General features: G+C 40.3%; 1 protein-coding gene across 4 annotated transcripts in view; it reads right to left on the reverse strand.

Moving 5' to 3' along the window:
* LOC100329039 (liprin alpha) overlaps positions 1-14,347 on the reverse strand; it is a 144,786-nt gene that overhangs the window by 9,993 nt on the left and 120,446 nt on the right. Inside the window, exons 15-18 of one of the 4 annotated variants that reach the window (XM_085499732.1) lie at positions 11,204-11,260; positions 10,202-10,332; positions 8,439-8,644; positions 334-436 (exon numbers count right to left, since the gene is read on the reverse strand). In XM_085499732.1, coding sequence (XP_085355858.1) covers positions 334-436; positions 8,439-8,644; positions 10,202-10,332; positions 11,204-11,260 — 497 coding nt within the window. Of the gene's footprint in view, positions 1-333; positions 440-8,438; positions 8,648-10,201; positions 10,333-11,203; positions 11,261-14,347 lie in introns of all 4 variants that reach the window. The other 3 variants (XM_085499731.1, XM_085499730.1, XM_085499733.1) reach the window with 3 other exon arrangements.

Genomic DNA, 14,347 nt, shown 5'->3' on the forward strand with positions numbered 1-14,347 from the left:
TTCATCACAAATTCACAAAATAGTCCATTATAGTCTGCACTTTCCTTCAGAAGATTAGGAAAAAAATAGCCATTTTTTTTTAATTAAAAACTGAAAATTGACTAAAATTTTGGTTGTTGGCTCTAAAATTAGGGTTCACTGCCAGAAATATTGAAGAATATATTAAGAAAAGTGCAGACAAAATTGGATGAGAAAGTCTGGTGGTGAAAAGGCTAATTCAAGTAAATAAGTTACATTACAAATATCACCTAAAAAATCCTATATTTAGATCTAACACTTGATAGTAGAATTATTCAAAGGTAAAACTGGCAACATAAACACGTGAAGGCTTACTTTTTCTTTTTCCTTCTGTCGAATTCTCTCTGCGTTCCACCTGGTACCAAGGCAAGACTCATACTGAGCGACTCTTGTGATCCAATGTCACTGTCAAATGGCACTGCTGCGGAATTGTGGGAAGAGACAACTTACATGTAGATCACAGAATAAGGTAAATGAATTATTAAAACAAATTACACACAACTTTTCAGCAATCTGCTTGAGAAGAAAATAATAAATAATTATTATGTTTCATACAGACATCTTACGTCAATACTGAGACACGCCCACCCGCATCCAAGGTCTCTTCGCCCATCTTTTTCTAAAAATAAACTGTTCTGCATTTGCTTCTTTACAGCAAAGAAAAACTGGGTTGGAGTGGGGCTGGAATGAGGGGGGGGGGTTTGAGTGGGGCTGGAATGAGGTTGGAGTGGGGCTGGAATGAGGAGGTTGGAGTGGGGCTGGAATGAGGGGGTTGGAGTGGGGCTGGAATGAGGGGGTTGGAGTGGGGCTGGAATGAGGGGGTTGGAGTGGGGCTGGAATGAGGGGGTTGGAGTGGGGCTGGAATGAGGGGGTTGGAGTGGGGCTGGAATGAGGGGGTTGGAGTGGGGCTGGAATGAGGGGGTTGGAGTGGGGCTGGAATGAGGGGGTAGGAGTGGGGCTGGAATTAGGGGGTTGGAGTGGGGCTGGAATGAGGAGGTTGGAGTGGGGCTGGAATGAGGGGGTTGGAGTGGGGCTGGAATTAGGGGGTTGGAGTGGGGCTGGAATGAGGGGGTTGGAGTGGGGCTGGAATGAGGGGGTTGGAGTGGGGCTGGAATGAGGGGGTTGGAGTGGGGCTGGAATGAGGGGGTTGGAGTGGGGCTGGAATGAGGGGGTTGGAGTGGGGCTGGAATGAGGGGGTTGGAGTGGGGCTGGAATTAGGGGGTTGGAGTGGGGCTGGAATTAGGGGGTTGGAGTGGGGCTGGAATGAGGGGGTTGGAGTGGGGCTGGAATGAGGGGGTTGGAGTGGGGCTGGAATGAGGGGGTTGGAGTGGCACTGGAATGAGGGGGTTGGAGTGGAGCTGGAATTAGGGGGTTGGAGTGGGGCTGGAATTAGGGGGTTGGAGTGGGGCTGGAATTAGGGGGTTGGAGTGGGGCTGGAATGAGGGGGTTGGAGTGGGGCTGGAATTAGGGGGTTGGAGTGGGGCTGGAATGAGGGGGTTGGAGTGGGGCTGGAATTAGGGGGTTGGAGTGGGGCTGAAATTAGGGGGTTGGAGTGGGGCTGGAATGAGGGGGTTGGAGTGGGGCTGGAATGAGGGGGTTGGAGTGGGGCTGGAATGAGGGGGTTGAAGTGGGGCTGGAATGAGGGGGTTGGAGTGGGGCTGGAATGAGGGGGTTGGAGTGGGGCTGGAATGAGGGGGTTGGAGTGGGGCTGGAATTAGGGGGTTGGAGTGGGGCTGGAATGAGGGGGTTGGAGTGGGGCTGGAGTTAAGGGGTTGGAGTGGGGCTGGAATTAGGGGGTTGGAGTGGGGCTGGAATGAGGGGGTTGGAGTGGGGCTGGAATGAGGGGGTTGGAGTGGGGCTGGAATGAGGGGGTTGGGGTGGGGCTGGAATGAGGGGGTTGGAGTGGGGCTGGAATGAGGGGGATGGAGTGGGGCTGGAATGAGGGGGTTGGAGAGGGGCTGGAATGAGGGGGTTGGAGAGGGGCTGGAATTAGGGGGTTGGAGTGGGGCTGGAATGAGGGGGTTGGAGTGGGGCTGGAATTAGGGGGTTGGAGTGGGGCTGGAATGAGGGGGTTGGAGTGGGGCTGGAATGAGGGGGTTGGAGTGGGGCTGGAATTAGGGGGTTGGAGTGGGGCTGGAATGAGGGGGTTGGAGTGGGGCTGGAATGAGGGGGTTGGAGTGGGGCTGGAATTAGGGGGTTGGAGTGGGGCTGGAATTAGGGGGTTGGAGTAGGGCTGGAATGAGGGGGTTGGAGTGGGGCTGGAATTAGGGGGTTGGCGTGGGGCTGGAGTTAAGGGGTTGGAGTGGGGCTGGAATGAGGGGGTTGGAGTGCGGCTGGAATTAGGGGATTGGAGTGGGGCTGGAATGAGGGGGTTGGAGTGGGGCTGGAATGAGGGGGTAGGAGTGGGGCTGGAATTAGGGGGTTGGCGTGGGGCTGGAGTTAAGGGGTTGGAGTGGGGCTGGAATGAGGGGGTTGGAGTGCGGCTGGAATGAGGGGGTTGGAGTGGGGCTGGAATTAGGGGGTTGGAGTGGGGCTGGAATGAGGGGGTTGGAGTGGGGCTGGAATGAGGGGGTAGGAGTGGGGCTGGAATGAGGGGGCTGGAATGAGGGGGTAGGAGTGGGGCTGGAATGAGGGGGTTGGAGTGGGGCTGGAATGAGGGGGTAGGAGTGGGGCTGGAATGAGGGGGTAGAGTGGGGCTGGAATGAGGGGGTAGAGTGGGGCTGGAATGAGGGGGTAGGAGTGTTATACATGGGAGAAGTACAGTATTTATTAAGCACATCTTTACTGTAAATGCTTTGAGGGTGTCAAACATTAAAACAGATGCATAGGAAATATACAATGTTTGATTGTGAGCATAGGTGGTGAAAGGTCGTATTGCGCAAATCAATATTGCAATAAGACTTATAAATGTATTACTCTGTATTTTCAATATGTGACTCATATTACATTAATATTGGAAACAGTTTCACTAAAACTGGGTAACAGTTTGCAATTGTATCTTTAGAAATTTGTCATTAAATGAAGCGAGAATTGGCACCAAGTTAACAAATGACTTGCATTTCATATGCCACGTTTTAAATGATTGACTACACCACTAGGCTTATATACCGGCAATGCATTATCACAAATACTGTGTAATTGGTCTTGTGTTGACAAAAACACAACAAAAATAAACTGTATATATTATGTGTCACCATAAACAACGAATGGTTCTCTGATATCTTCAATAAACAAATGATAAGCATATAACCTGTAATATGTTAATCAATGGTAACCTATGACCCTTAACCCAGTGAGGGGGGGTACACAGTAGAATCTTTTATTTTCACTATCCACACAAGATGAATATTTTAATGTCAAAAAATATACATCACACACACACAATGCATTATTTTAAGTTTTCACAACAAACAATAAAGCATCATGCTCATCAGAAACTGACTTTTAGTTGCCTAGCAGCTGTTACCTCATTACAACGCATACAGCACACACACGTTCACAATACACTGAACAGTCGAAGAAAGCAGACAGAGAGCACCTACAAATAAAGAGCGAGAAACGATGGAAAATTCTCACTGCCTCTACTTCAAATTAATTTTCAAAATAAAATAGTTATTTTTTTTTTCGCTTACTTTGTTGATTATCAAAATCATACACATCTTATCAGGTCAAAGGTTATCTTGAAATATCTATATCGATATAAAGAAAAGGCCATGCACAGCTGATTAAAAAACTAAAACTGAGGCAGTGAGAAAGATTTAATATTTAAATACTGAGATAAAACTGTAAAACATGCCTGGCGAAGGAAAATGTGTGAATTAGTAATAGGATTAAAATTATATTCTTACTATCGGTATTTAAGAAACAGTAGGAATTGCAAATAAGGATGATACAACCCTGCTCAGAGACCTACACACTTTTACTACAGATTTTGGATTAGTGACCCTGGTTGAGTGAACTTGACTGAGTGACTACAACACTGGATTAGTGACCCTGGTTGAGTGAGCTAAACACTTGATAAAGTGACTACAACACTTGGATTAGTGAACCTGGTTGAGTGAGCTAAACACTTGATAAAGTGACTACAACACTTGGATTAGTGACCCTGGTTGAGTGAGCTAAACACTTGATAAAGTGACTACAACACTTGGATTAGTGACCCTGGTTGAGTGAGCTAAACACTTGATAAAGTGACTACAACACTTGGATTAGTGACCCTGGTTGAGTGAGCTAAACACTTGATAAAGTGACTACAACACTTGGATTAGTGACCCTGTTTGAGTGAGCTAAACACTTGATAAAGTGACTACAACACTTGGATTAGTGACCCTGGTTGAGTGAGCTAAACACTTGATAAAGTGACTACAACACTTGGATTAGTGACCCTGGTTGAGTGAGCTAAACACTTGACTGAGTAACTATAACACTTGGATTAGTGACCCTGGTTGAGTGAGCTAAACACTTGACTGAGTGACTATAACACTTGGATTAGTGACCTGGTTGAGTGAGCTAAACACTTGACCGAGTAACTATAACACTTGGATTAGTGACCCTGGTTGAGTGAGCTAAACACTTGACTGAGTGACTATAACACTTGGATTAGTGACCCTGGTTGAGTGAGCTAAACACTTGACTGAGTAATTATAACACTTGGATTAGTGACCCTGGTTGAGTGAGCTAAACACTTGACTGAGTGACTACAACACTTGGATTAGTGACCTGGTTGAGTGAGCTAAACACTTGACTGAGTGACTATAACACTTGGATTAGTGACCTGGTTGAGTGAGCTAAACACTTGACCGAGTAACTATAACACTTGGATTAGTGACCCTGGTTGAGTGAGCTAAACACTTGACTGAGTGACTATAACACTTGGATTAGTGACCTGGTTGAGTGAGCTAAACACTTGACCGAGTAACTATAACACTTGGATTAGTGACCCTGGTTGAGTGAGCTAAACACTTGACTGAGTGACTATAACACTTGGATTAGTGACCCTGGTTGAGTGAGCTAAACACTTGACTGAGTAACTATAACACTTGGATTAGTGACCCTGGTTGAGTGAGCTAAACACTTGACTGAGTGACTACAACACTTGGATTAGTGACCTGGTTGAGTAAGCTAAACACTTGATAAAGTGACTACAACACTTGGATTAGTGACCCTGGTTGAGTGAGCTAAACACTTGACTAAGTGACTACAACACTTGGATTAGTGACCCTGGTTGAGTGAGCTAAACACTTGACTAAGTGACTACAACACTTGGATTAGTGACCCTGGTTGAGTGAGCTAAACACTTGATAAAGTGACTACAACACTTGGATTAGTGACCCTGGTTGAGTGAGCTAAACACTTGATAAAGTGACTACAACACTTGGATTAGTGACCCTGGTTGAGTGAGCTAAACACTTGACTGAGTAACTATAACACTTGGATTAGTGACCCTGGTTGAGTGAGCTAAACACTTGACTGAGTAACTATAACACTTGGATTAGTGACCCTGGTTGAGTGAGCTAAACACTTGACTGAGTGACTATAACACTTGGATTAGTGACCTGGTTGAGTGAGCTAAACACTTGACTGAGTGACTATAACACTTGGATTAGTGACCCTGGTTGAGTGAGCTAAACACTTGACTGAGTAACTATAACACTTGGATTAGTGACCCTGGTTGAGTGAGCTAAACACTTGACTGAGTGACTACAACACTTGGATTAGTGACCTGGTTGAGTGAGCTAAACACTTGATAAAGTGACTACAACACTTGGATTAGTGACCCTGGTTGAGTGAGCTAAACACTTGACTAAGTGACCACAACACTTGGATTAGTGACCCTGGTTGAGTGAGCTAAACACTTGACTAAGTGACTACAACACTTGGATTAGTGACCCTGGTTGAGTGAGCTAAACACTTGATAAAGTGACGACAACACTTGGATTAGTGACTCTGTTTGAGTGAGCTAAACACTTGATAAAGTGACTACAACACTTGGATTAGTGACCCTGGTTGAGTGAGCTAAACACTTGATAAAGTGACTACAACACTTGGATTAGTGACCCTGGTTGAGTGAGCTAAATACTTGATAAAGTGACTACAACACTTGGATTAGTGACCCTGATTGAGGGAGCTAAACACTTAACTGAGTGACTATAACACTTGGATTAGTGACCCTGGTTGAGTGAGCTAAACACTTGACTGAGTAACTATAACACTTGGATTAGTGACCCTGGTTGAGTGAGCTAAACACTTGACTGAGTAACTATAACACTTGGATTAGTGACCCTGGTTGAGTGAGCTAAACACTTGACTGAGTGATTACAACACTTGGATTAGTGACCTGGTTGAGTGAGCTAAACACTTGATAAAGTGACTACAACACTTGGATTAGTAACCCTGGTTGAGTGAGCTAAACACTTGACTAAGTGACTACAACACTTGGATTAGTGACCCTGGTTGAGTGAGCTAAACACTTGATCAAGTGACTACAACACTTGGATTAGTGACCCTGGTTGAGTGAGCTAAACACTTGATAAAGTGACTACAACACTTGGATTAGTGACCCTGGTTGAGTGAGCTAAACACTTGATAAAGTGACTACAACACTTGGATTAGTGACCCTGGTTGAGTGAGCTAAACACTTGATAAAGTGACTACAACACTTGGATTAGTGACCCTGGTTGAGTGAGCTAAACACTTGATAAAGTGACTACAACACTTGGATTAGTGACCTGGTTGAGTGAGCTAAACACTGGACTGAATGGCTGAGGGGACTCTTGGTTTAGTAACCGCTGCTCAACCTAACACCTAAGCAGCAAACTGCAGAAGTTCATTATCAAAAGAATGCATTCAATAAACCAATAATTGGGTTAATAAAAGGTTCTTAGTGGTTCAAAAGGATGAGTGTATTAAATAAGGAATTATTACAGAAGTGAAAAAGAGCAAATATTGTATTAGTAAAATCAGACGAAATGTTCCTAGAAAAAAAAGACACAGCAACAAGCAGGAGGATATAAACGGGATAAAAAGAAAACGGTGACAGCGAGAATATGAAAATAGACATGACTTGACCTGACCTGACCTGACCTGACCTGTCAAATGAAAATATTGACCCTTGTATGTTTGGTGCAGACTAGTTTACTACAATGGGAGGGATGGGGGGTGATCAAATGAAGTGAATATTGTTATTTTGAATGATCCGCATATGCTAAATATGATTTGAGAGGAGCTGAGAAGGGAGGAGTGGGATATGCTATATCTCTACATGTTGAAAGTTTTGTTTTTCGTTGACTTACGAAAAAAATTTATGCAAGTTGCAGCGATGGCTATTACTGACTGAAAGCAGCATGGGAGAATTGAAATAGACTACAGTTTATGGGTGAATAACAGCATTTCGGCCAAAACAGAAAACAGTTTGCGAAGCCTTTATACATACGTTTACTATAAGTAGCTAAATGATATCTAATATGGCAAAGAATAATGTTAGTATAACAAAAAAAAATTATCAAAAAATGGTTCAGTAACTATAACAGTAATGCTAAAAATAGATCTGCCTAATTCCTTTTAGTATATTCTTGAACGCTACCATTGAATCTTAAAGTCAGATCTTACAATAAATGTGTCAAACACCCAGCATGAAATACTGTAAAAGGGTTAATTATTCACTGGGGTTTAATTTTGCTTATTTCGCTGACTGGAAAATGCGCTAAATTAAAACCCAGTGAATATGTAAAATTTAACATAGAACACATTATCTGAATGATAAAACCGTGAATTTGTTTAAACCCACTGAATATGCCTGAAATGGTAAATCAGCGAAATTTAAACCCAGTGAAAATTAGTAATTTTACAGTAGGAATTTTGGGGCTATTTACCATTAGTTTGTATGGTAAAAATGTTTCATCATAACTCAAACTTTTCTTTGGGTACATGTAGTGAATTACATGTAGTTATTATTGCAGTTGTCAAAAAATATTGGAAATTCTTAAATAAACCTACAACAAAAAACTACAATTTAAATAATTCCAAAACGCCTGTTTTTGCATGTTTTTTCAGACAGTTCTGAAATTAAAAAAAAAAATTCATACTAACTGGGGAAAAAATCACCGAAGTCAATGACTTGTATCTGAATCAATAATTATGTAACAATTTATAAGTTTTTTTCGCTCTTGTTTAATAGGCTAACAAGTGATATGACATATTAAACTCTCAACACATGGTATAAATTTCACTTGTGTATTACGTACATGAACTTGATCGAATAAACATTCAATTGAACAAAACTAATGACTACATTGCAAGTAAATAAATTGCAGGTCAGTTTGGAAGGGGATGATAGGTAAAAGAGTCTGCAACAAACTTACAAATAGTCTATTTACATCTCATGAATATTCATAAGTGTCTGCTGAACAATTTCAACATACCTGGTAAATTTTCTCTGCTGCCATCTTTACCGTCTTTACTCTTCTCTTTTTTACCAAATAACCTACCTAACGAACCTTTCAGTCCAGTCTGTCGTTTTTTAAGTTGTGCCTGGTGTTGTGCTTGCTGTTGTTTGTGCAGTGAGTCTTGGCTGCTATTTGTACTACTGTGGGGGCTAGGCGTACTCTGTGAGCTGTCCATAGATCCCCTGCTGTAAGGCAAAGAAAAAATCCCAATTATGAAACCATCCATTGGTATTGTGGAATCAAAGAAAGCTGAAAACGAACTCCTGTGTGCTGGGAGCATTGGAGACGTATTAAAAAAACGATTCAAAATTTAAGATTAGCCTTTCAAAAAAAAAAAAAAAGCTTGGCAACTACTATTTGTTTGCTATTTGAGATGCACAATGTGAAAACAATGTGATCCACAACTGTGGTTTTCAGTCAAATTTATTCCAGAGCACTTTTACCACAAGTTCAATTTAAATCTGATTTGGCTAATCAGATAATCAATATGCATATTTTTCAACATTAAACTAATCACTTCTGTGGATTACCCCAGAGCATCTGTGAATAAAATTTTAATGAAATGTGATGATTATGCACTTTATGCAAATTAGCCAATTAAGTATGATCAATTTTCAATCCAAAACTAATCAGGTCTTTAGCATTGTTCCCAGGGACTTGTATACCAAGTCTTATTGAAATACAATAATTGGTTTTTGAGATAGAGATAGAAAATTGGTAATTATTATGCAAATTAAGTTATTATTATTCATCGATTTCAATCCTAAACTAATTAGGTATGTGTATTGTTCCAGGGCACATATGTAAGTACCAGTATACATAACATGATGATTAATTATTAAAGATCTATGGAAAGCCAAAAAGTAAATAATTATGCAAATAAGATATTTATTATTGATGTATATAAACCCAATACAAATTAAATCATCGCATTGTCTTAAAGTATTTATGTACAAAGATTCAGTGAAATAAGCTGACAAGTACTTGAGATATTGATGGAAAAGCTGAAAATAGGAATTATTACGCAAATTAGGTAATTAATATGAACAGATTTCAAATCTAAATATCAAATCTGTGCATTGTCCTATGACATCTATGTACCAAGTTTCATTGAAATGGGATAATTAGTACTTGAGATATCAGTGTAAAAACAGAAAATTGACTAATCATTATGCAAATTAGGTGATTAATATGCACAAATGTTCACCCCAAACTAATCAGGTCTATGCATAGTCTTAGAGCATCTATGTACCAAGTTTCATTGTTAATGTGATGGATAGTACTTGAGATATAAGTGAAAAGCCGGAAACTGTTTAATCATTATGCAAATTAATTAATTAATATACATGAATTTTTACCCAAAATTAATCAGGTCTGCACATTGCCCAAGAGCATCTATGTACCAAGTTTCATCAAAATCAATTAAGTGGTTCTTTAGATATCAGTCCAAAAATCATGGAACAGCTAAAAACTAGTGAATTATCATGCAAATTAGGTAATTACTATGCATGGATTTCAACCAAAAACTAAATCTGCACATTAGTCCACAGCTTCTATGTATTAAGTTTCATCAATATCCAGTAAGTGGAACAGACACGCACATATGTATGTATACATAAATACATGTACATACATACAGATGCACTATAACCTGCAAAGACTTTCATTGTGTGCTTCGCACAAGGAAGTCAAAAACTCCTTCCCCCACCTCCGGTTATAATGGACAGCCATCAAATTACCTCCTTTGTTCCTCACTGCTAGCGGCTGGTGCAGCTACACGCTCCATTCGCGCTGAACGCGCTGCTGGTGGGCTTGACTCGCATCGTATTGACCGACTTTCTTCACGATTTTCTTCTCGAAGGGCAGGTGGCTACAACGGAGGAACAAAAATGGCCAAATGAGTATGGCCGATTACACTTTAGTAGGAAAGCATCTGTTATTAGTTGGTTATCCAAAATCCACCTATAAATCATTTGGCTTAATCCCTACATTTACTATTTTCTGCCAACCCCCTATATATAGTGTTAGTCAGCACCACAGGTTGGGACAGATCACTTTACTTTATAATGGTACAGTATTCAACCCCCATCCTCGCATCATCTTGGGCTGGCCTGTTACAGACCAATCAGATAAGGTCATTAGCTCCAAAATGTACAAGAAAATAGAATTTTCCCAACCATAATTGGTATGCTGGTTATGATTTATTTGATAAATACTGTAATGAAACCAGACCAGATAAAGGTGGAAAGGGGTTGCACGTAACACCACACAGCTGCCCCAGGTTTTTATTACAAGCCCCAAAAAACCTTGCATGCGCCTTTGCTGCTCCGTTTTGTTATCTAAAAGCAGATGTTTCGAAGATGGAAAAACAAAATCAGGAAACTATACCAATATTTAATACTTTACCACAGTTAAAGATACCTTCACCACAATAAGAAGTACACAGGAAACTGGTGAAATTTTTATGTTTTCATTGACCATAAAAGAAGGTAATTGTTAGCATACGGTACAATCAGGGTATCCAGACAATCTTTGAAAGTACATATGTGAAGTAAATCTTAACACTGAAATTTCTAGACAACATTTCACCAGTTTCGGGTCGCATGAAAAAAAAACAAAAAAGTCCCTTAAAAGAGAAGAAATAGAATATAAGATATATAAATAAATATATACATAGATATATCTATGAATATATGTATATGTGAGTGTTTAGATATAGTGATAGGATATGTGGGCTATACCTGGCAACCATGGAGTTGGTTATCGGAACGCGACATATAACGGTCTATAAATTCCAACTATAATGGGGAAGCATAAGAGAAACAAGTATACGTAAAACTGCTTTAGCCAGACCATAGAGTTGTTTGTTGTGAGTATGACAACAAAAAGACATTTAAAAAAAAAAAAAAAAATGAGGGGTTATATTTATCCATGCAATGATGGATGAATGGATACTTTATGGTCATAAAATTATTATTTTTTATTTTTATTTTAGTATTTTCATCAATAACGTTAGTAGCATTCCAGATATTGTCCATGCTAGGATGGGAAGAAGGAATGTTTGGATGCAAAAGGCCCCCCTCTTATTTGATTTTTTTGTAAGGTAGACTTTGTTGGGTAAATATTGAAACTAAACATATTGCAGTCAATGTGTTTCTTGTCCCAAAACTTGCTGCAACTTACCTGTACTTGTCCATCATTATTTGGTAATAAACAAATAAATTTGAAAATCATAATATGAAAATTGATTTGATGCAAGACCTCACTCGGTCAGGAGTGATAGTACTTGAATTTTATTCAGATGGTAGCTTTGTTAAAAACAGACATGAGTTCTGGGCAAAAAAACAAATCACTGACAATTCCTTAGTTTCCCCCATCTTCAAGAAAAGCACCCTTACAGAACTACAACAGGAAATCCAATAATCTCAGTAACTTTACAGGAAAAGGTTGATTTCATGGTCTATTTACTGATCGTTTCTCTTTTTGTAATTTTTTTCCTTTTTGAAAATTAATTTGCGGAAGGTCAAAGAGGAGAAAGACCTGGAACGTACGTTTCAGTATAATGGATCTAACAGAAGCACATGATGAAATGCTGGTGTGGCAATATGACTGAATGATAACGCATAATATGCAGATGAGACTCATGAATATGCATAATATGCAGATGAGATAATGAATATGCAAATGCAGTTGCAAACATTGTATCAGGGGGGTGTTTTGGGGGGGCCGGATGTGGAGGGGTTTGCTGAGACAATGAGGAGAAGGGAGATGAAGATTCGTGATAGTGCTTCAGAATTTTAAATACTTTTAAAACAAACAAAGAAAAACAAAATCTGAAATAAAATATTTATCACATAATGTTTTGTTCACCATGCAAAGTGACTTGTTACACGAGTGCACAACAGGCAGACAAACACTGATAAATGCAGACCGACAAATACAATCGACGATAGCATGCAGATATTTATAAATCATATTTATATATTACTAAACATACAAATATTTTTTTTATATAAAAGATGTACTGTCTTGGAAATCTTGGAAGTGACATCTTGGATGTATAAATTATTTCAAAAAGGCCGCTCACATGAATTTGATCATTTTAAACAAGTTATGGAGTTCTTAATTTTTCATTTGCATATATTAGCATCGTGAAAACAAATAAATCAGTCAAAAAAGTTTGTAAAATTTTGCATATTTTAGAATTTTATGAAAAGAGCCGTGAAAACATGGTTGAGAATCACAACAGATGCTTAGACTAGAAATATCAACAAGGGATCAAGACCCGACCTCACTTTTCTCAAAGACCATAGACAGTACACGAATATTGCACAGTGCATTGTAAGTGTTCATATTCAGCTGGAGACAGGTGAACATAAAATTGTTGTGAAATCCAACTTAGAAAAACTGGTATTTATATTGAATCAATAGAAAATAAATAATTTATTACAAATGAAAATAAGATTACATTGTGATCACAATGTGCCATAGGTAGAGGAGCAATTTGTATATTATCAACAAACAAACAAACACAAGTTGTACTTATTGTCATTGCTGGTGGAATAAAACACAGTACGAAGGTAAGGAATACAGGGTGGGATGTGTCTCAGAAACAGGACAATGTGGGTTCTTTTCTGGGTGAGTGAGAATTGGGATATAGTATAAAACATGTGGAAACACACAGTGAGAGAAATCAACGGTGATTGGATATTAGCACAGAGCTCAGAATGGGTCATAATGATTGGTTGGATATCAAAAGAAATCAATGGTGATTGGATATTAGCACAGAGCTCAGAATGGGTCATAATGATTGGTTGGATATCAAAAGAAATCAATGGTGATTGGATATTAGCACAGAGCTCAGAATGGGTCATAATGATTGGTTGGATATCAAACAATTTGAATTTGAGTGCGAAACTGGTTGGGTTAGGAGTTCAGTGCTTGGATGGTGTGAATGAGTTGATATAGGTGAAGTCTTAGTGCTGGGTTGGGTTGGATGGGTTGATTGTGGCAATGTTTCAGTGCTGGTTTGGCATGAATGGGTTGATTGTGGCAATGTCTCAGTGGTGGGTTGTCATGGATGGGTTGATTGTGGCAATGTCTCAGTGGTGGGTTGTCATGGATGAGTTGATTGTGGCAATGGCTCAGTGATGGGTTGGCATGATGGGTTGATGTGAAAATATTGGAATGTTGGATTGGCATGGATGGGTTGATGTGGGTGAAGTCTCAGTGGTGGGTTGTCATGGATGGGTTGATTGTGGCAATGTCTCAGTGCTGGGTTGGCATGGATTGATTGTTGCAATGTCTCAGTGGTGGGCTGTCATGAATGGGTTGTTTGTGGCAATGTCTCAGTGCTGGGTTGTCACGGATGAGTTTATTATGGCAATGTCTCAGTGATAGGTTGGCATGAGGGTTGATATGGCAATGTTGGAATGAATGGGTTGATTTGAAAATGACTCAGTGTTGGGTTGGAATGGATGGGTTGATGTGGGTGAAGTTTCAGTGGTGGGTTGTCATGGATGGGTTGAGTGTGGCAATGTCTCAGTGCTGGGTTGGCAGGGATGGGTTGATATGGCAATGTCTCAGTGGTGGGTTGGCCTGATGGGTTGATGTGGCTATGTTGGAATGTTAGGTTGAAATGAATGGGCTTATGTGGCAATGTCTCAGTGCTGGGTTGGCATGGATGGATTGATTGTGGCATGTCTCAGTGCAGGATTGGCTTGGATGGATGGGTTGATTGTGGCAATGTCTCAGTGCTGGGCTGGCATGGTGGGTTGACGTGGGTATAGTCTCAGTGCTAGGTTTGAATGGATGGGTTGATTTGGGTGAAGGCATAGTGCTGGGTTTGAATGAATGAGTTGATGTGGGTGAAGTCTTGGTGTTGG

This window comes from Saccoglossus kowalevskii, chromosome 1, assembly GCF_978046115.1.
Source record: "Saccoglossus kowalevskii chromosome 1, keSacKowa6.1, whole genome shotgun sequence".
NCBI lineage: Eukaryota > Metazoa > Hemichordata > Enteropneusta > Harrimaniidae > Saccoglossus > Saccoglossus kowalevskii.